At 42.5% G+C, this 22,649-nt stretch overlaps 1 protein-coding gene across 2 annotated transcripts in view; it reads left to right on the forward strand.

Annotated features, from left to right (window-relative positions):
* The window catches only part of LOC149152298 (protein unc-13 homolog), a 535,466-nt gene that overhangs the window by 248,140 nt on the left and 264,677 nt on the right, over window positions 1-22,649 (forward strand). For both annotated transcript variants that reach the window (XM_089438315.1, XM_089438316.1), the window contains 3 exons: window positions 3,681-3,761; window positions 4,136-4,228; window positions 4,350-4,535. In XM_089438315.1, the coding sequence (XP_089294441.1) occupies window positions 3,681-3,761; window positions 4,136-4,228; window positions 4,350-4,535 (360 nt within the window). The remainder of the gene's footprint in view (window positions 1-3,680; window positions 3,762-4,135; window positions 4,229-4,349; window positions 4,536-22,649) is intronic.

The following is a 22,649-nucleotide window of genomic DNA, read 5'->3' on the forward strand; positions in this document are numbered from 1 at the left end:
CCAGTGTGTTTCCTCATTAGGCTCAATACCCATGAGTGGTTGTAAATGTATTTTGTAATGCACTTGGCATGCTCTACAATGTTTTTTACCCACTCCACCTTGCCTATATCCTCAAGCATGAGGTCTATGCAATGTGCAGCACATGGAGTCCAAAATATGGTCTTATATTTGGCCTCAAGCATCTTTCCAGCAAGAACATAGTTTGAGGCATTATCAGTGATGACCTGTACAACATGCTGCTCCCCAACTTCCTGAATAATGTTATCCAAAAGCTCAAATAGAAGGCTTGCATCCTTTACCCTATCAGATGCATCAACTGATTTCAAAAACATGGTTCCTTGAGGGCAAGAAACAAGGAAATTAATGATAGTGCGGTTCTTTCCATCGGTCCATCCATCTGACATAATGGAACAACCTGTTTTGAGCCATGACTCTTTAAACTCAACCAAATACTCATCAATGGAAGATATCTCTTTTTGCAAAAGAGCTCCCCTCAAGTCATGCATACTAGGGCCTTTGAAGCCCTTTCCTGCAGCTATAACAGAGTCCCACATAGCTTGGTAATAAGGTGAGCGAGCAACATTAAATGGGATATCTGAATCATACCACCATCTAGCAATGTATTGGTGAGAAGTTTCTTTGCATTGTTTTTTCCAATGTTGATCCAAAGTGGGTTGAGAACTTGGCTGGGAGGAAGTGGGATTAGATTTAGAAGAGGCAATGTTGGCAGAAGATGAGAAATAACTTTGGATGTTTGGTCTCTTTGTTCCTTTTGATGGTTGGCCAACTGCAACAGAAGGATGAACATAGTGAAAGGGGTCATTGGTGGAAGGGATAGAAGTGGAGTCTTGAATCTCATAATCATCATACCCACTCTCTTTCATGGCTTCTATTAATTCCCTCTTCCTTGCAATTTCATCTTGGATGGCCTTCTCCCTAGCCTTATCCTCATAAAATTTTCCAAGCTTGGCAATGTATTCTGCCCTAATAGGACCTAACAGTTCTTTTGGTGCATCACATGGCTTTACTTGGCCTCTTACCCCAGCCAAGTGTTGTTTCAACCTAAGAATACCCCCACCTCCAATAGATTTATGGCATAATTTGCATATCATTTTTCCATCAATTACATCACAATGAACCCATACACTGTCCTTTCCTTTTGGAGCCATGTTTGCTTGAAATAATAACAATTTGCAAAGAAATCTGCCGTTTAAAAAAAAATTGCAGCTAAGCAAAATGGAAAACCGAAGATAAATGTAGAAAAACAAATGCACATGCAAGGCTCAAGCTACAAAATTTGATAGCATAGAGCTAGAGAGTTTATAGCATACATGATAGATCATAGAAGTGAGAAGTTTATAAGTATAACACATTAAAAAAAAATTCATGGACAGCAGACTCAAATGAGGAATTATCAAGTGCAAATCCTTACCTGGAAATGCAAATTAGCTCCCTTAGCCTCCTCTTGAAGATGGCAACTCCACTGACAGCTACACACTATCTCCAAAATAGCTCCAACTCCAACTCCAAGATGACTACTTCAGCAAAAACTCCACACTCTCCAAGCTCACAAACAAACTCACAAACACTCACAAACACTCCAAATCAGTTGTGTGAGACAAATGAGAGTGAGAGAGATCTCTTATAGCAAGTGTGAGGGTGTTTTTGGAGGGAAAATACCTTTCCCTCCCCCCAAAACCCCTAAACCACAAAACCGCTGCGCTTTTTGTCATTAATCGGCGGCCGGTTTGCTACAAACCGGCCGGTTCCGCCCTAAACCGGCCAGTTTTGACCGGTTAGGGCCAGATTTTGGGCACATGAGGTAGCTAACCGGGTTTTTTGGGCCGGTTTGGACCGGCCAGGCCTCTAACCGGCCGGTTAGATCGGTTACCGGTTTTTGTGGCCGGTTTTTAAAACTATGGTTTGACCGAGTTGATTTGGAGGTGTAATTCTGCTGATTTGACCAGCGTTGAGTTTCTGGTTAGAGCATCCTGTTGACTGCAGTTTCACTGGACAGATTTGATTGTGATTGGGAAGTGAATTTTGTATATTGTACTCTCTCTCTGCTGAACTTTTGAAGAATAATAAGAAGAATTGATCAAAGGGTTCCCCACATTGGGGTTTGTCCCTGGCATGTGCCACATCTTGTGTCTTGTCTTGGCTTGTCTTCTACTGTTTTTATTTATGTTCTATCTGTATTTACTGTCACGTTAATGTGATTGCTAATCTGGATATTGATATTGGGCTAATAAGAAAAATTGAAGTAAATTGCTTTTAAACATAGAACATACCATTGTTATCTAAAATTAACAATGTTGCACACAAATGCTTGCTAGAGGATGTGACAACTTCAATAATAGAAATGATGAATGACTGTGAAATGGTTGTGGCCATCATTTTAAGCATACCTACAATAGAGTAGTTCATCATCTTTTGGGAAAACTTGGGCTTGCAGTGAAGCAATCCACCTGCTACCTGGAACAATAAAATAAAATTCTTCAAGCATTTCGTGAGGGAGAAATTCATAATTAAAAATGTATATCACTGAACGTATATTATGGGCAGTTTGCCACTTTGGACTATATTAGTATGTATACTATCTTGTTCATTTTGCCATTTTTGATTATGTATTTGTAGTGCTTCGATTTTAGTTTTTAGTTTTACTTCTCGATGTTTGTGGAATTGTGGATGGTCAAATCATGTTTAATTTTTAAAATTCCTCAAATGCCTTCTGGGATTTGAAAATCTTTTGGATTTTTTTGGAGATTATTTTTTTTCTTCTTTTTGCCATTCCATTGAAATTCGGCGAGGAACTTCTGGCAATCCCCAGACCTGTACCCTCTACCTCCCAGCCTTGCTTTCTGGAGACTAGTGCAACATCGTCTTTAACTCTAAACTGGTTCCTTTTTCCTTTATCAGAAGAATTGTTTGTAATTTTAAACACCATGTCAGCAACTTGTGGATTCAAAATCAATTTCTTTCTATTAGCAGTTGCGCTGTAACATTGGGTTCTTAATTTTCGTGAAGGGCATCCCACATGAACTTACAATTCAGCCCAAAGGCATTAAGTGATTGCAAACACCATTATTTTGGCATCCATAATATATATTAGAGAGTCTAAATTTATTTGTGTTGGTTAATATATGAAAGTTAGTGACATGATTCCAGGATTATGGGAGGCGACGTGTTACAGTTTGGCCTGGTTTTGGTGTTATTGTTCTATTTGTTTTTCATGCTTTTGTTAATTATCTTATTCTTTATATTATATATGCCGGGATAACCCCAGGGTTGTGAACAATGGGGATGCTGTTCTGTGAACAAAAAGCATGAAAAAAAACACATTATTTTCCATTGTGTAACTAATAATAGTTTTAATGTTAACAATTATTCTTCTGATGTGAATCTTGCATGGAATAAAATAGCAGAAATTCCTACTCAGTGAAACAAAGCATTGGAACCGTGATAGTTATAGTTTTCATGCTTTAATAGAGTATAAACAAAATAGAGGTCTTTTTTTCCACTGGAACTGTTACAAGCTGATCTAAGTAATTATGATATTTTTATTTTGCTTGTGCAAGTTTGAAAATTGCAACTAAATGTATTTTTATTTTGAAGATTTTGTCTGTATAACTGAAGCAAAGAATCCTAATAGGCACACTATTGCTCCTATGTGTGTACAGGATTTAGACAAGATGGAGTCACTTGTTACTGTTGCAATGATTACAAGCAAGCTCATAGCAGATGAGGCAGATCAATCTGTGGTATACATGTCTCATTCTTTTGAGAGTCTCATGTTCATGTTAATGTTTTTTGTTTAGCTTTATTTGCAGTTGTCCTGAGCACCAGCACTGGTGAGAATAATTGAAAATCCCCCAATTCATGAATCTCAGTGATTGAAAACGCATTAGATTTCATTTTATGTCTGATAAGCTCTCTATTTTTTTTATTAAAGTGGCATGTTGACATCTTTATATTGTCCCAGTAATTTGAATGACTACAAGGGATGTTGTTTGGTAGTTAAATTTTATCACTGATGGAAGACTTATTAGTGTACACGTTCAAAATCAGCCTGTTTGGGTCAGATGCAGAAGTAACAGAAGGTATGATTTAACCTAATCTACCCACTAATTTGCAGAATATTAAAGGATTTGGTACAGCAGAAATGACAGCTGTTGCAAAGCAGGCCAAGGATTATATATGCTCATCTATTCAGCTCGCATATGAACGAGTAAGCACTTGTGTGAAATTTCTGCTTCTGTTTTTCTAATGTGCCTTGGAGGTGCTTTTATAAGGGACCGCCAATCCTAGATACACTATTTGAAATGTATCAGCCCTTTGTTTGCTGGCAGGCATTAAATGCAGTGAACATAAAGATGGAAATAGAATCCAAACATCCTCTTATATTTCTTGCGGAGGATGTCAAGGAAATAGTGATAAAGGATGAATCTTTGTTTGCCCCTATTCTGTCGCGTTGGAATCATCAAGCACTTGCAATTTCTGCCTCTCTTGTCTACAATCTGTACCAAAAAGAATTGGTAGCTCTTCAGACTCTACTCAGGTTTTGCTATTTTGTGAGGTTCTTAAGGTTTAGCTTCAAACACACTAATGTAGATGGTGCTCCCTATTTTTTCACGTCTGCTCATGTTCTAGGCAGTATCTCTGCAATGCATGTAGACTTTTAATGTTGTTGGTATTTGCTGTGTTTCTTTACCAATCCATGGCCTTGTATGACTGACCATCCTGAAATTTTCCACAACATTTTTTTTTTTTTTCATAGTCTATTTTGTTCTCTAGTGACATATAAAGTTGTCATTAGGTCCTTAGGATAAATATGATGTAACAATGAGATGTATATGCAATTTACTTGTTACTACAACTCTCCTCGATGTGACCATGATGTGGATGCATTGCCTACATTATAATTAATATCACATAAATGTTAGTTTACATCATTGTTAAATCGGGTATAGTGTAATATCCCTAAGGAAGATTAACAGCGATAAACAAACCATACATAGCAAAAACACACACAAAATTTGCACACAAATTAAACACCAGGAAATGCACCAAAAACTGCGCAATACTGAGCCATTTTATTATGATAAAAAGGGGTACAATAGAAGCTCAGAACGTATGCACCTAGGCTTGCCCAAGGCAAGCTAACAAAGCCCAGGTGAAGAAATTAGCTGCTGTCATATACCCTTTTTTATTTTCGTCTATAGTACAGCCAGGGTAGATTTCCAGGGCATGGGATGGCCAGATCATGGGAGCAGGTTTATGTTATCAGGGGTTCCGAGAGTGTTTTGAGGAGTTTTTACAGGATATGATAACATTCACTTGGCATATTCCATCACCTGCACAGTTTGCCTTCTGTTCTGTTGCATTCCGACAACTTTCAAAAATTGCATTATTATGGGTCTTAACTTAATTAATTATGCTCGAGGTTGCATTCTGGGAAGATTAATTGATGGAACACCTTAGTGTAATAGCTTGTTGGAACTGGAACGAGAAGATCTACAGGATGGGATGCTGAGAAGTGACTTTAAGCGGTTAGAGAGAGTACGGTGAGGAAAATGTGCCCAATGATTAAAATAATAATAAAATAGGAGCTTCTAGAGGGGTCCATCAAATCTATAAGAGGAGGAGGAGGAGGCCATTAGAGGACATCTTAGATTTGATATTTTTTCTTGTATAAGAAGTTGAGAACCCGATTCTCTACTTTATTGGACTACTTCATTGATAGCCCAAGGACAGAAACCCTCGAGTGTGCTAGTGGGTGTTGGACGAAAACCCAACACTCTTGAGGAGATTTCACTTAGCAATCTCATAGTGCTTAGTTGGAGTTTTGGAGAGAGCAGTTTTGCAGTAGCGGGTTTGCAACAATCTTTTCACCGGGCCATCTACATCATTGCCAGTCATTCATCAGTTGGGTTAGAGATATTTTTCTGGGTTTTGCTCCGCTTGCTTGACAAACTCAGGTTCCACTATTCCTTCATGTTGATGTACTATTTTTAGTGGATTAATAAAATGACTCAGTGATTTTATTGGCATCTATTTGTGTATCCATTGGTTAGTTGTGCCTATTTATGATTATTTTGCTGTTCAAGTTCATTTCTGGTATCTACTGTCAAAATTTCCATTAAGGATATTACAATGGTATCAGAGCATCGATCTTGGCTCAGCCTGCGAGTTTTCAGTTGCAACTATTATTGTTAGAGGATTTGTTGGAGAAGTCGAAAACCCAGAGCTGACAACAAAATAAGAATTTACTAAAGGGGCTAGACAAATTTTAGACAAACTGTGGTAGGCACAATAAAAGTTCGACGAATTGACAAGTGAGCCACCCAAAAGTAGCGTGTGATTTTTAATCAAAAATTGTGGCAATTATTTTTAAGTGGGGCTACAAAAATTATTCTAAGGCCAACAGAGTTAGGCAGATTATTTAAGGGCAGAATATTGTCTGAGTCATTGTGATTGTCGTTGAAGGAGTCGACTACAATTTCTTTTGTTTTGAAGAAGCCACTTGTGGACCGCCATTTCAAAATCTCTCGGATTGGGGAAATGTTGGTGGACGTTAAATTGTTTGAGTTATCTGTAGTGGCTTGCATGCAGAACGAGAATCAATTGTATTGAAAGTTGCAATTGTTTGGCCAAGCGGATCGCTGATCCAAGGAATCGAAATCCCTCTTGGCCGAATTATCATTGCAGGAGACACTTACAATTTTGTGATAGTCGACATCCATTTGGGAGCCGAATTTGCATTCATGTTGGTGCCAAAATCAAACTGAGTGGCCAGTCATGATTCTCGCGATTGCTGAAGGGTCAGCGCCACAGTTAAAGTTCAACCCGACCACCATTTTGGGGGGATGAGTTCAAGCATTAGAGAAGGTCTATTAAGTGGTACCGACGTAGCGCTAGATCGAGAACTAGTATTAAAGCCACACTAAGTTCACGTTGTTGATCAGACTGCCAAGGTCGCATTGATCAGGAGTGGAATCATGTCAATGGCTATCAATTGGGGTGATTTGAATGAGGAATCAACTTGTAAAAAATGGAATTGATACTTAGCCATGAATCAAAGGACCAATTAGGGAGCATCGCAAGTCACGATTGGCCATCGAATCAAATGGTGGAGACCACGGTGGCACAAGAGATTGTGTGAGACAACGGTCTAACAGGAGTTGATTTGAGAAAAGAGGAGGTGATGATGCATAATTCCGGTCGATCCGCATCTTGATTTCACGTAGAAACATCCGCATCTACATCGAAAAGCTGATCCACATGACACATTAACAACTGTGGCTGAGTCGTAAGTACTAGATTGACCCGCCGGGTTCATGTGCTTGCATCGAGAGTGAAATTTTTATTGTTAGTCACAAAACTGTGTGAAGTTGTCCATAGGTGTCACGCCCACGAGTCGTGCGGGCGATGTGCAACGAGGTGGAGCGACGCGTCCTCGGTTAAACACGACATGTTGGCGTGCGACAAGTTGGTGTGCGACAAGTCAGTGAGCGAGCGAGTTGGTGCGACGAAAGGTTGCGACGATGGGACAAGTTGGCGTGCGACGAGTTGGGCGGTCGGTTAAAGGCGCCCGAGACAAGAGTTGCGATGAGCCAACGAAGAGTCAAAAAACCAGAATACAAAATTTGGCTAAGTATGGAGATTTGTGATGGTGAGCTTATACAGTGCACGGTTGGGTAAGTGGACCCGACGGGGCGACGACATGGGTGAGCCGACGTGAAGTTGGGGCATGGTTGGCCAAGTTGAGAGGTCGGCTTGGGTAGGTCGACCCACATTATATGCATGGTGAAAACATATATATGGAGGATGCATGGGTGGAGGAAAAGCAAGCATTGAAGGTTAAAACATCTAAGGGCGAAGTCTAAGTGATGGTGGACGAGCTTAAGTTTGGGCAAACGAAGTAGGGCGAGGTGCAGGCAGCTCTAGACCGTAGCACCGAGCTGAGGAAGTCTGAACGATCGGGCGAATGGAGGTCTGAACGAGCTGAACAACAGTTCAAACGACAGGCCGAACGGAGGTCTGAACGGGCTGAATGAAAGTCTGAATGACTGGGTGAACAAATGTCTGAACGGGCTGAATGATAGTTCGAACGACGGGCCGAATGGAGGTCTGAACAGGTAGAACGAAAGTCTGAACGATCGGGTGAACGGAGGTCTGAACAGGCTGAACGAGCGTCTGAACGACCGGCCTTATGGAGGTTCGAATGGGCTGAACGGAAGTCTGAACAGGCGGGCCGAACGAAGTTTTGAAGTTGAACGGGTTGAACGGAGGTCTGAACGACCAAACGAAAGTTTGAATGACCAAGTTGAACGAAGATCTGAACGACCGAGCTGAATGTAAGTTTGAACGACTGAGTTGGGCGGAAGTCTGAACGACGGGGCCGAACGGGAGCTTGAACGATGAGCCGAACAAGAGTTTGAATAACAGGCCGAAGGAAGGTCTAAACGACGCGCTGAACGAGCTGCGGGCGACCCGACTCGATAGGGGTGGGCGCTCCTGAACAAAAGTTGGGCATTGTTGAACGGTGCAGGCCGAATTGTTGGGCTTTGATAAAATTTTGGAAAGGAAGCTTGGGGTTCCTTCACAAAGGCTATACTTGTATATTTATTTGTAAAATATTATTATTATCATTGTTGGGTAGACTCTTACCAGGGAGTTGCCCCTCCCATTAAAGATTGTATAAGCTGTGCATATGTTTATAAATGATAATGATGATGAATGTATTTCCATTGTGTTAAAAAGATGAATGCTTAGTAAAAGTTGAAAAATAATCTAAGTGTTGAATGTTAGGCGTAGTTCGTACTTGAGAGTATTGGTGAAAAGAAATCGGGTAGCGGTGCCGCACCTGCCTATGTGTGGTTGAAAAACTACCACTAGGATAGGGGTATGGTAGTTGGTATCAGAGCTTACTGCTGTGTGAAGGAAAGTGATACAACTGGACTTCGTGACAGTTGGTATCAGAGCTCCGGATTTCACGAGCTTTGTTGAAGATTTGAAGAAGAAGTACTACACTTCGTGACAGGTTTAGCAGGGGTGAAGCATTGTGCTTGGGCCAAGCTGAATGACAAGACATGGCAAGTTGGGAAGAATGCCAAGGGAGGCTCTTGCTGACCTTATACAGGTTGAAGCAGATGAAAGAAGAGAACCCACAGATTCGAGATGAACTTGAAGTCTTGGAAAGGAATGTTGAAGACGAACTTCTTCGACTTGGTTGGGCAATGGAGCAGGATGTAGCTGCAGATTGCGATGATGAAGAAGAGGAAGTCGTGATGTATGAGGATGTTGCAGATATGACAATGATGGAGGAGGAACTTGAAATTGCTCAAGTTGGACCAGGATCGTGCATTTTGCAGACATTGATGGATGAGGACACTCACATGGAGGAGCCTCATGATGAAGTAAGTATTCCTATTATTACTTGTGTTTCATTAAAGCTTTTGGAGGATGGGCCATATGTAGTGAAGGGCAAAGTCACTTTGCCAATATGATGGACAACCTTACCATGGATGTCTACGGTGAAACCTTGTATGGAGAAGCAAGGACCATTGATTGTTGCAAAGCTTGTTGGCGCTGTTTGTGACCTTATGGTAGAAGGTGCAAATTCCCGTGACAAGGGAGGAATGTGATGATCGTTGCGGAGGATGGGTCATGCTTAGCCATATGGAGAATTGGCTAAGCGCCCGACATGACACATGGATTGATTGGAAAAGGGCACACACTTGAGTTTTGATGATACTTGGGTGGACTTTTTCATGGCGAGACCAAGAGGTACTCTTGTTAGACCTTTAGTGGGAGAGCGATGATGGAAGGGACCTATGTGACATGATATGACTTGATGATATATATGGTTTGAGTGACCGAGGGCACTAAACCTGATTGAGAACTAGGATGAGATGACCAATGTTGTGATGGGTCTACTTAGTTGGACAACATGGGCAACTTGAGTCATGGACATCGAGTTGGATAGATGGAGCATGGCAGTCTTATGCATGGACATTATGCAGGAGCACTTGTAGAGATGTCACGTATGAGTATCCAATGAGGAGTGCCAAGGCAGTGATGTTGTGCGGATGGATTTGTTGATGCGACATGGAGACATTTTACTTATGAGCCGATGGAGATGTTGTGCACTCTTGTACAACAAGGCCATGGACTAGTTGGATTTGTGAGCAGACTATGAGAGAATTCCTACTACATGGAGAGCTGAGGCATCTTGCAGTGACCTTTGAGGCCGAGACATGTATGCTTGCTGAGATGTTGGATGGAGATGATTCATGGAGCTCATGATGACATGAGATTGTTGCAGCCATGGGAGGCCTCATATTATAGTGGGATTAGAGGATCTGATGCATTGAGGAACTGAGGTTAGTGACTTTGATGCAGTATGGAGTGCATACTTTTGAGCATATTTATGGGTGTGTTTGAGCAAGTGACTTGATGGGAATGATCGAGACGAGACACTTTGGAGTTGATGGAGTTGCAGAGATGATGATGCCTTGGTGGCAACACTTGGGCATGGGTTGAGCCGAGACTTAACCACTTTTGATACATGGTGGCTGATTGGTTTATAACTATGGGTAGCGTGTTGCAGATGAGATGGAGACTACTCCATGGACCTGGGCATGGCTTACTTACATTTTGATGCAGATGGGATGGATTCTTGATCAAGTTGATGTTGTGACAAGATGCTGAGAGAAACGATCAATGATAGCATGAGGAGGTGTATTCTCATGGTTTGAGCATGACAATTGGACTGATCACTCGACTAGTTCGAGTCATGGGGGACGTCAGTGTACTGAGATGTGTTAGAGTTGGGTTGGAGTATCATGGCAGCGGTTCACATGCTGACGATACATGATGGAGTCGACACGAGATATGTTGCAGTGATAGCACGTAGCTTGAGTTGGAGAGACAAGCCTTCCACGGTGAGGCAGCATGTGGAGTTGTGACGGGGGTGGTTGATGATCATGGATTGAGGAGACTTTCCTATTCATGGAGGCATGAGCCTTGATGGTTCGTGCGATGGTAGAGCAGAGGTGGGCAACATGGATATTTTGGATGTTGGAGCTAGCGACACTTTGCGATGTTGTATGATGGAGTTGTCGAGGACGACAACCATTTAGAGTGGGGGAGTATGTCACGCCCACAAGTCGTGCGGGTGATGTGCGAGGAGGTGGGACGACACACCCTCGGTTAAATGCGACGAGTTGGCGTGCGACGAGTTGGTGTGCCACAAGTCATTGAGCGGGTGAGTCGGTTGCGACGATGGGACAAATTGGCATGCGAAGAGTTGGGCAATTGGTTAAAGGCGCCCAGGACACGAGTTGTGACGAGCTAACGAAGAGTCGAAAAATTGAAGAAGATAAAATTTGGCTAAGTATGGAGATTTGCGGTGGTGAGCTTATACAGTGCATGGTTAGGTAAATGGACCCGGCGGGGCGACGACATGGGCGAGCCGATGTGAAGTTGGGGCATGGTTGGCCGAGTTGAGAGGTCGGCCTGGGTAGGTTGACCCACGTTATACCCATGTCGGAAACATATATATGGAGGACGCATGGGTGGAGGAAAAGCAAGCATTGAAGTTTCAAACATCTAAGGGCGAAGTCTAAGTGATGGTGGACGAGCTTAAGTTTGGGCAAACGAAGTAGGGCGAGGTGTAGGCGGCTCTAGACTGTAGGACCGAGCTAAGGAAGAAGTCTGAACGACCGGGCGAACGGAGGTCTGAACGACAGTTTGAACGATGGGCCGAACAGAGGTCTGAACAGGCTGAACGAAAGCCTGAACGATCGGGTGAACGAATGTTTGAACGGGCTGAACGATAGTTTAAACGATGGGCTTATTAGAATATATCTCTATTTAGTAATGCTCAGTCTTTTAGATGTTTCTATTCTTATTCTTTTAGCAGTTTCTTAGATGAAACTGTTTGTTCTATATTCTACATAGAAACCTGATGTTTCTATTCTTGTAAATATCTTTGTATTATCATTGAGCTGTTTGCTCCATGTGAATTAATTCATTCAACATTCTTTTAACATTCTTTTATGGTATCAGAGCAAGGTTAAGAGATTTTTTCTTGAACAGTAATTCTTTTTACATCGAAATCTCTTGAGTCCTTTCTAAGGTCGAGCCCTCTGTAAGCCAGGCAGCCTTCACTGAGTCTTAGCCTCGGCTTTGCTCGCTGTGATAAAAGCTTACAGTCGTCCATCTCGATACAGAAATGGATTCTTCTCTTGCATGATCATTTTATTAAAGAAATAACTTTGTGGCGGTGACTATTTTCGTGGGAGCGGGATTTTTTTTACTGGCCAGTTTTGCTGGGAATCGTGGATCCGGCTATCTTCTTCTTCACCTGGCAGCTACTCGACCACAACGAGGAATTTCTCAGCATTCATGATCCAGGTGTTTTCTCTCAAAACTCACTTGTGTTTTTGAAAGTCAGACTCGTGGTTTGAAAATTCTATCTGCGGGCAAATTCGTGATTTTATTTTCAAGACTGTCAAACCCGTGGATACGCGTGTATTTTTTAAAAAAACTCGTGGATATTCTTTCTGAAGCCCGAGGATTTATATTTGAAGCCTGTGGATACTCATTTGAAATCTATGAAGATATATGTTGGCGTGGATATATATTTCTGAAACCCGTATTTAAAAAAAAAAAACCCGTGGTTATTTATATTTCCGAAACCCGTGATTATAATTTTTGCAGTCGAAACCCGTGGTGATTATATAGTTCCGAAACCCGTGATTATATTTCCGGCCCATTTCCGAAACCTGTGATTATAATTTTTGCAGTCGAAACCTGTGGTGATTATATAGTTCTGAAACCCGTGATTATATTTCCGGCCCGTATTTGATAACCCGTAGCAGCTGAATTTTTGAAAAAAAAACCGTGGTCCATATATATTCCGTTGAATCCCGTGGCAGTTGAAACCTGTGATAACCCGTATGTGATAACCCGTGGTCCATATATATTCCGTTGAATCCCATGGCAGTTGAAACCTGTGATAACCCGTGGTCCATATATATTTCCGGCCCGTATGTGATAACCCGTGGCAGTTAACCCGTGGTCCATATATATATTCCGGTGAATCCTGTGGCAGTTGAAACCCGCTGAGTCGTTTTTCAGTTGAGACGTAACGTGAAGGTGTGATAACTCACGTGGGCCAACGTGGTTAGATATTGGTATTTAATTTATCAGCGTTACCAATCCGTGGTGTTTGCCGGATTTTTTATCAGCAGTTCTGGTTGCCGGAATTTTTATCAGCGGATTTTTTTTTTGGTATCCTGTCAGCCTTCTTTACAAAGCTATACACGTGTGGTAATCTTGCATGCTCCTGTGGGAAACTAAATTCTCAGAAATATATATTTTGTGCTAGCAGTATTATCATTGATTTAGACTGGAGAGATATCTTTGCTGGGTAAAATTGTTTTTAGCAGGACAAAGTCTGTTCTTTAATTTACACCAGGATAAACAGTCAGCTACATTGTTCTTGTGTGTCATACTTCTGTAGTTTCTTTGTGAAAATGGCCACACTTACCAAACTGATGTTAGAAGGAAATCAACGCTTTAATGGCAGCAACTATAACATTTGGAAACAAAGACTGTTGACCATTTTTGAGTACAGGCGTCTTGATCAACTCATTTTGGGAAAAGAGCTTCGTCCAGGTACAACCGGGACCGATCAAGATAAATTTGATGATCGAAATCGAGAGGCTGTTATGCTTCTCAAGCTCTTTGTCGCTGATGATCAGTTACCACAGATCCCTTCTGGCAAGACAGCTGCTGAAATCTGGCAACAGTTGAAAGAATTGCATGAGACATCTGATAAAAGCAGAGCTTTTTTTCTCAAAAATCAGTTGTTCTCCATCATGATGGATGAACATATGTCTTTACAGGAACATCTCAACAAAATTAAAGACATTCGAGATCAGCTCGAAGCCATTGGTCGGACCATGGAGGAAGAAGATATGGTAGTCATTACTCTGAAGAGTCTACCAAAATCTTATGAACACTTCATTGAAACACTCAACATTACAACCACAAATGTTGATCTGAAGTTTTCAGATTTATGTACCAAACTTCTGCAGCAAGATAGGTGGAAACAGCAGTTTGGTAGTGGTACTTCATCAGTGCCCTTGGAAAATGCATTTGCTGCAAAATATCAGTCCTCTCAGTCTTTTCAGCAGAAAGGATCATCTCAGTCTTTTGATCCTAACAGGAAGAAAAGTGTACAGTGTAATTACTGTCACAGGTTCGGTCACATGAAGAAAGATTGCAGGCAGAGGATTGCTTCTGAACAAAAGAAACAGGGAGGGTCACATCAGACAGCGAATGTTGCAGAACATTCCGAGCAGACAAATTCTGCCTTTTACGCCTTTATGGCTAAAAGGTCTTCAGAACATGTTCCTTCCTCTGCATGGTACATTGATTCTGGTGCATCACGCCACTTCTCTCACAGGCGTGACTGGTTTATTGACTTTTCACCTTTCAGTGATTCAGTTGTATTTGGTGGAGGTGAAAAGTACACTGTTGCTGGCAGGGGTACAGTTCAAATTCAGTCTGGTGGACGCACGCTCATATTTCTAAATGTATACTATGTTCCTGGTATGGAGATTAATCTGCTCTCTGTCAGTCAGATTATGAGGAATTCTCCTCAGCTTGATGTTGTGTTCAGTGCACACAAGTGTTCCATCATTGACAAGGAGACCAGTCTAACAGTTGCTACTGGCCTCGAGGACCATGGTCTATACAGGCTACTTGACACCGGTGACTTTCCAGAAGTGGCACTAGCAGCTCGTGTCTCTCCCATCAGTACTCTATGGCATCAGCGATATGGGCATCTCAATATGCAGTATCTCTCTCAGCTCTCTCGGGAGGGACTTGTGTCAGGATTACCTGATATTCAGACTCAGCAGTTGGGGGTATGCAGCGCCTGTCAAGCGGGAAAGCAACATCGGTCGTCATTCAAAAATGGAGAATCTTGGCGCGCATCCCAGGTACTTCAGTTACTTCATGCTGATATTTGTGGTCCTATGAATACAGCTTCTATAACTGCTTGCAAATACTTTTTACTTATTGTAGATGACTTCAGTCGAAAGATGTGGGTGTATTTTTTAAAAAATAAATCTGATGCTCTTAGTACCTTTCAGAAGTTTAAAACTTTAGTTGAAAACGAATCTGGTTGTAATATCATGACCCTTAGGACCGACAATGGGGGGGAATTTTGTTCCTCAGCTTTTGCCAACTTCTGTGATATTCATGGCATCAAACGTCAATTCACCACACCTTACACTCCCCAGAAGAACAGTGTTGTCGAGCGTCGCAATCGCACGGTTGTTGAAATGGCTCGTTCCATGTTACAACACCGGAGTGTTCCAAACAAATTCTGGGCTGAAGCAGTATTTACTGCTGTTTACCTTCTTAACCGATCCCCTACTCAGGCTGTTAAAGGGAAGACTCCTGAAGAAGTGTGGTCTGGTCGTAAGCCTAAGATCAGTCATCTCAAAGTTTTTGGCTCAGTTGCATATGTTTGGATTCCATCTGCTAAGCGATCTAAGTTGGATTCCAAAAGTCAGAAACTCATGATGACAGGTTACAGTGATCATCACAAGGCTTATAGGCTGATAGATATAGCCACTGGTCGACTTAGCTTCAGTCGAGATGTAGTATTTGATGAAGACAAAGGATTCTTTCAGTCTTCTTCTTCTGAGCAGCGCTCTGAGGATCCGCCTCACAGTGTTCTTCTTCCAGTTAGTCCATCTGATGGGAGGGATGATGTAGCATCAGGATTTGATACTACTCTATCTGAGCTTCCTCCAGAAGCTAATCCCCCTCTTGCTGTCCCTATTGCTCTTGAGCCTGCTTCTCTTCCTCCTGATATTGGTCCCTCTAATCCTGATATTGGTTCTTCTTCTCTTCGGCCTAAATGGTGGGCTAAAACCATAGGTGATCTCCGGGATGATGAGCTCCTTGAAGGTAGAATTTCTAGGCATAAGAACAGACAACAGTCTACAGTCAATTTTGCTCTTATGGCTAACCTTCACAGTACTTTTGAGCCTCAAACATATTCAGAGGCTAAGGGTATATCTGAGTGGGAACAGGCTATGGAAGCAGAATTTCAGAGTCTTCAGAAGAATCACACATGGACTCTTTCTGATCTTCCTGCAGACAAAAAACCCATAGGCTGCAAATGGGTGTATAAAGTCAAATACAAAGCTGATGGAACCTTAGACAAGTATAAAGCTCGGCTTGTGGCTCGAGGATTTTCACAGAAGGAAGGCATCACTATGAGGAGACTTTTGCTCCTACAGCCAAGATGAGTACTATAAGGCTTGTTCTTGCCCTAGCAGCTCAGTTCAATTGGAAAGTTCATCAGATGGATGTAAAAAGTGCTTTCCTAAATGGTGATCTCCAAGAAGAAGTCTACATGACGCAGCCTCCAGGATTCAAGGTTGCTGGTCAAGAACAGAAAGTGTGTCGGTTAGTTAAAGCAATCTATGGATTGAAACAAGCTCCTCGGGCTTGGTATATAAAAATTGATCAGTATCTGACAGATCAGGGTTTTCAGAGGAGTCCATCTGATGCAAACCTGTATATCAAGCATACTGATGATGATATCTTGTTTGTAGTTGTCTATGTGGATGATCTTATCATTACTGGTAGCTCTGCACATTTGATCCATGGGATCAAACAAGATCTATGCAGAACTTTTGAGATGACAGACTTGGGACTTCTTCATTACTGTCTGGGGGTTGAAGTGTGGCAGACTGAAAATCAGATCTTTCTTTCTCAGTCCAAGTATGCCAAAAATCTTGTGAAAAGGTTCAGAATGCAGGATTGCAAACCGGCCACGACTCCTATGGAACTAGGGCTCAAACTTTCAGCACAGTCATCCTCTCCTCTTGTGGATGAAACTTTATTCAGGCAATTAGTGGGCAGTCTCATCTATCTTACTGCTACCAGACCTGACATCAGTTTTGCAGTAAGCTACATTTCTCGCTTTATGTCAGCTCCTAAAGCTGATCATTGGATAGCAGCAAAGCGGGTGCTACGATATGTGCGTGGTACTTTTGATTATGGCCTCTTATATACTCACAGCTCCACTCCTATTCTCAGTGGCTACACTGACTCTGACTGGGCCGGTTCGGTTGATGACCGTAAATCTACAGCTGGGTATGTGTTTAGTCTAGGATCTGGAGCTGTTACTTGGACTAGTAAGAAGCAACAGGTAGTGGCTCTCTCATCAACAGAAGCAGAGTATCGGGGAGCAGTTAAGGCAGCCTGTGAGGCAGTTTGGCTTCGTCGTATGCTTGCAGATATGCATGTTTTTCAGACAGGGCCTACTTCTTTGTTTTGTGATAATCAGGGAGTGCTCAAACTTGCCAAGAATCCTGTCTTTCATGAACGAACAAAGCATGTGGAAACTCACTGCCACTACATTCGACAGCTGGTTGAAGACGGCTCAGTTCAGTTGCACTATGTTCCCACCACAGAGCAGCCCGCTGATATTTTTACCAAGCCTCTTGGTCCTGATAAATTTGTAAAATTTCGCGGGTCTATTGGTGTTGTAAATAGATTGAGCATTAAGGGAGGGTATTAGAATATATCTCTATTTAGTAATGCTCAGTCTTTTAGATGTTTCTATTCTTATTCTTTTAGCAGTTTCTTAGATGAAACTGTTTGTTCTATATTCTACATAGAAACCTGATGTTTCTATTCTTGTAAATATCTTTGTATTATCATTGAGCTGTTTGCTCCATGTGAATTAATTCATTCAACATTCTTTTAACATTCTTTTAGGGCTGAATGGAGGTATGAACGGGCATAATGAAATTTTGAACGACTGGGTGAACGGAGGTCTAAACACGCTAAACGAGTGTTTGAATGACTGGCCGAATGGAGGTTCGAACGGGCTGAACGAAGGTTTGAATGACCGGGTCGAATGAAGGTTCGAATGGGCTGAATGGAGGTCTGAACGAAAGTTTGAACAACCGAGCTAAATGAAGGTTTGAATGAGCGAGCTGAACAAAGTCTAAACAACTAAGCTGGGTGGAAGTCTGAATGATGGGGCCAAATGAGAGTCTGAACGACGAGCTGAATAGGAATCTGAACGATAGGTTGAATGAAGGTCTGAATGACGAGCTGCGGGCGACCTGACCTAGTAGGGGTGGGCGCTCCTGAGCGACAATTGGGCACTGCTAAATGGTGCAGGCCAAATTGTTGGGTTTTGACAGAATTGTGGAAAGGAAGCTTGGGGTTCCTTCACAAAGGCTATACTTGTTTATTTATTTGTAAAAGATTATTATTATCATTGTTGGGTAGAATCTTAGCAGGGAGTTGCCCCTCCCATTAAAGATTGTATCCACTGCGCATATGTTTATAAATGATAATGATGATGAATGTATTTCCGCTGTGTTAGAAATATGAATGCCTAGTAAAAGTTGAAAAATAATCTAAGTGTTGAATGATAGGCGTAGTCCGTACTTGAGAGTATTGGTGAAAAGAAATCGGGTAGCGGTGTTGCACCTACCTATGTACGGTTGAAAGATTACCGCTAGGATATGGGCGTGACAATTGGCGTCTAGGCGGTCGTTGCATGGCCACCAACTCGAATCTGCCACCACACTTATGGGATATTCTGAGCATTGCCAAGGGAGATAAGTCGAGTTCGGTGTCACGCTCAATCCACTATATGATATAGGAGAGGGTGATAAAATTTGCCAAGCAGTGGTTTACAACTAGCAGCTACGTGCATATCATCACGAGAAACTGAGAAAACTACAACAACCCCAATTTGCTCTGTTGTGAAGCCTTAATCGCTGAAGGAAATATAAGAGATTGTGCTCTGTTGGTAGCTTTAGGTCGCTACATTGATCGGGTGGATGCAAAGATCATTTGAGCGTTGAAGGCTGAAGCTCATCTATGGTAGCGGAACAGTTCGATGGTGTAAACGCATTGGTATTCTGGTTCATGGTATATCTAAATTAGTGCAAACTGTTATTATGTTATAAACCTATAACCAGTGACTGAGGATTATAGATGTCTCAACTGTTTAAGTTGTGTGAGAGAGGTTGTCGCTGCCTTGTATTTAGATCCATGATGGTCAAAACCTGCGTATGACGTCACCTAAGTTCATTACTGTAGCTAGGGTTTGTGGTTGAAGTTTAATTGAGTGTGCAGGGTGATTATATCCTTGCCAAGCTGTATAATGTTGAGAATGTCCAGTGTATTGCATATGCCATATATATTATATTGTTGCATTTTTGTATGCACGTAAACCTCAAGAAAACCTTAAAACCATTCCAAGTAGACAATCAAAGGAACTCCATTTTTCAGCCAGCAGTGACTGAGTTATTCATAGGTATAGGGCTGATTACCTTGCTAGTATTGGATGAGAACTAAAGTCAATAGAGTTTGACCTTGGACAGTTGTGAGCCCATAGCCAGAGGTCCAAAGTTGGAAAATTTTGGTGAGGGGTTGCATGTTGCTAAGTTGTGATGGGTTTAAACTGTTATATATCTGCTGCCAGTAAAATGTCTTGCTAAACCTTGTATTTTTGTCATAAAAAATATTCTCATATATGCTAGGCAGGGGACAAATTGTGTGGTGTTGAACAATGGAGTACTTGAATTGCCTCATAAACCAACACAATCGTACCTCAATGGATTGCAATATAGATTAGAAAATGAAACTAGCGAACAAACCTTTCTCAAAAGAGATCAATGCCATTCTTAACCATGAGAAACCAAGAGATTTGCAGAAGGAACCAAAGATTGGACACAAAATCCTGGCAATTGGGACAAATTTGAAGCACATGAAGGTCACATGGAAAGTTCTTTTCAAATTTGATGAACTGGATGCACTCCTTTCCAAAGTGAGCAAGTTGGAAGGGAAGAATCTAATTTGGGCTCTAAAACCAACTATATTTGCTCTCATACAACACAAGTTCTTGGAGGAACTATTTGAAGGGGTTAGACTTCCAGTTGCATCCTCTCTCAATAATATTATGAGGTTGACCGCACCTATACCTCCTTATAACAATGATGTTATGAGGAGAGTTTTCAGATTGATAGTAGATGCCTTTCAGAACTTGGATAACATTGTGGGTCTTACCTTCGGGAAAAAGCTCCAGATTTTGGAAGATATGGCCAAACTCCGAACCTATGAAATCATGTTTGATCTATAGTGTGATGATCTGACTTTTCAAATGTTCCAATACTTTTTCAGCATTAAGAAATATCATTTAGACATGATCAAAGCACACATGTAGTCCATCTTGTCTTCAATTATGGGAGACCGTGATGCCATCTGCAAGAGGTTACAGACTAAGTTGTTGGCCATTTGGAGAAAGGAACAAATGGTCTCACCAGCTGCTTATGAACTAGCCGAAAGGTTGGTTGAACAGAATATTAGACCGTTTCGGAGATAGTTGACCAGGGAGGAGCTGCTCAGGTTTGGTGGATCATGCAACAAGAATGAGATGAGGAGGCAAGGTATTTGCTTCATCTGCAAGGAACCGTGGGGAGCTAACCACTCATGCATGGGTGACACTAAGGAGATGATAGGGGTAGAGTAGGAGGAGATCCATCACACTCCAAGGTGAATGGCTGAGGGGAATCAGGTAGTGCCAATACCGAACAACTGGTCATCACCTCCTTGAGGTGCTCAAATTCTATCTGTGCCCTGTCAGCCCATGTGCATGCTTGCTTCTTGGTCAGGTCTGTGAGGGGTATTGCTGGTTGTGAGAAGCCCTTCACAAACTTCCTTTAAGTAGGTGAAAATGCCCACTAACCCTCTCATCTCGGTCACATTCCAGGGAACTGGCCAATCCTGGATGGCCCTAATCTTCTCCTTGTGTACTTGCATTCCATCCTCTCTAATGATGTGCCCCACGTAGAGCATCTTGGTAAGCCCAAACTACACATGGACAGCTTCGCGTAGAACTGTTGTCCCTCCAAAATGTGAAGCACCTCTTCGAGATGCTGCAGGTGCTCCTCCCACGTACTGCTATATATCAAAACGTCGTCGAAGAACACTAGCACAAATTTGTGTAATTGCTTGCGGAAGATGTGGTTCATGGAAGACTTAAAAGTGGCTAGGGCGTTAGTTAGCCCAAAGGGCATAACCAAGAACTCAAAATGGCCATAGTGACGTCGGAAAGCTGTCTCGGTGATATCCTGATCCCTCACTCGAATATGATGGTACCCCGAACGCAGATCTATCTTAGAGAAGTGCTTGGATCCTCTAAGTTCGTCCATAAGCTCGTTTATGCGGGGGATGGGGTATCGATTCTTCAATGTCCTCTTGTTGAGGGCCCTGTAGTCTATGCACATCCTTAGCGTGCCATCCTTCCTCTTCACTAGGACAACCAATAAAGTGAAGGGACAAGAGCTGGGCTTGATGTGGCGCAATGCCAAGAACTCATGAATAGCCCTCTCGATCTCATCATGATAAGCCTTGGGATGTTGGTATGGAGTTGTAATCACTGCCTACACTCCTCTTTCGAGCTCAATAATGTGCTCAAACCCTTGTTAGGTGGTCGTCCGACGGAATTTCGCCAAGCACTGCTGGGTACCTATCTAAAATAGCCTATACATCTGGGTGTGGTGGTTGGGGCTTACCCCCTGCATCAGATATCCTTAGCTCCATTGCCCACTCTATATCACCATGTCTCAAATCGGCCTCCATCCTGTGTGTTGACACTGTCTGTGGAGGGTATGAGTGCATGCCTCTCAATAAGACCATCTTCCCGTCAGGCCCTGTGAACTCCATCTCCAACTTCTGCCAATCAGTAGTAACACACCCAAGTGAGTACAACCACTGCACACCAAGCACCACATTGGTGTCGGGAACATCAAGCACAAAGAAGTGGTTTGTCATAGAATAGTTCCCCATCACTACTGTCATCCCGGGAACATATCTAGTGCACTGCATGGTACAGTCTCCTGGTACCAAGACCGAGAACCCCTCAAAGGACATCGTGTGTATGCCCCTCCTCTCCACCATCTTGGCATCTACGAAACTGTAAGTGGTCGCACTGTCTACTAGCACCAAAACACGTTGCCCCTGCACCATGCCCCTGATCCTCAAAGTGAGGTACTTCGGCACTCCTCGAAGTGAAGCGATGACCCTGTTGCTAGTAAGAAAGGAGCTCCCCTTGGTGGGGGTGGTGGGCCTCCACCTCCTCCTACCATAGGTGGACCATCATCTCCAACACTTATCTCCTGCTCCACTTCATCCTCCAACTCACTGTCAGAAAACATCTCTATGAAGTGGGCCTTGCCCTTGGTACACTGATGTCCCGATGCCCATGTCTCCTTGCAAATGAAGCACAACTTCCTCTGGTGGAGGTCCCTCCTGGCCTCGTCATCCAACTGCCGATGCCCTTGAATGTCTCGTTGTAGTGGGGGTTGGGTATATCTTCCCCTTTGTTGGAATACATGCCTAGTGCGTATCTGCACTTTGGCCTTGGGCAGAGCATCCTACAGGTCCAGGGCTCTACCAATTGCGTCTTGCAAAGTGGTGGGCCTGTTGGACCTCACCAAGCCCTTCAATGGCTCTGATAGCCCCTCCAAAAACAAGAACACCCTCCTAGTCTCCGATAGATCTAGTACCATCACTGATACTCT

The sequence above is a fragment of the Pinus tabuliformis genome, chromosome 9 (assembly GCF_031772625.1).
Source record: "Pinus tabuliformis cultivar Carrire ecotype Pingquan chromosome 9, CPIR1, whole genome shotgun sequence".
NCBI lineage: Eukaryota > Viridiplantae > Streptophyta > Pinopsida > Pinales > Pinaceae > Pinus > Pinus tabuliformis.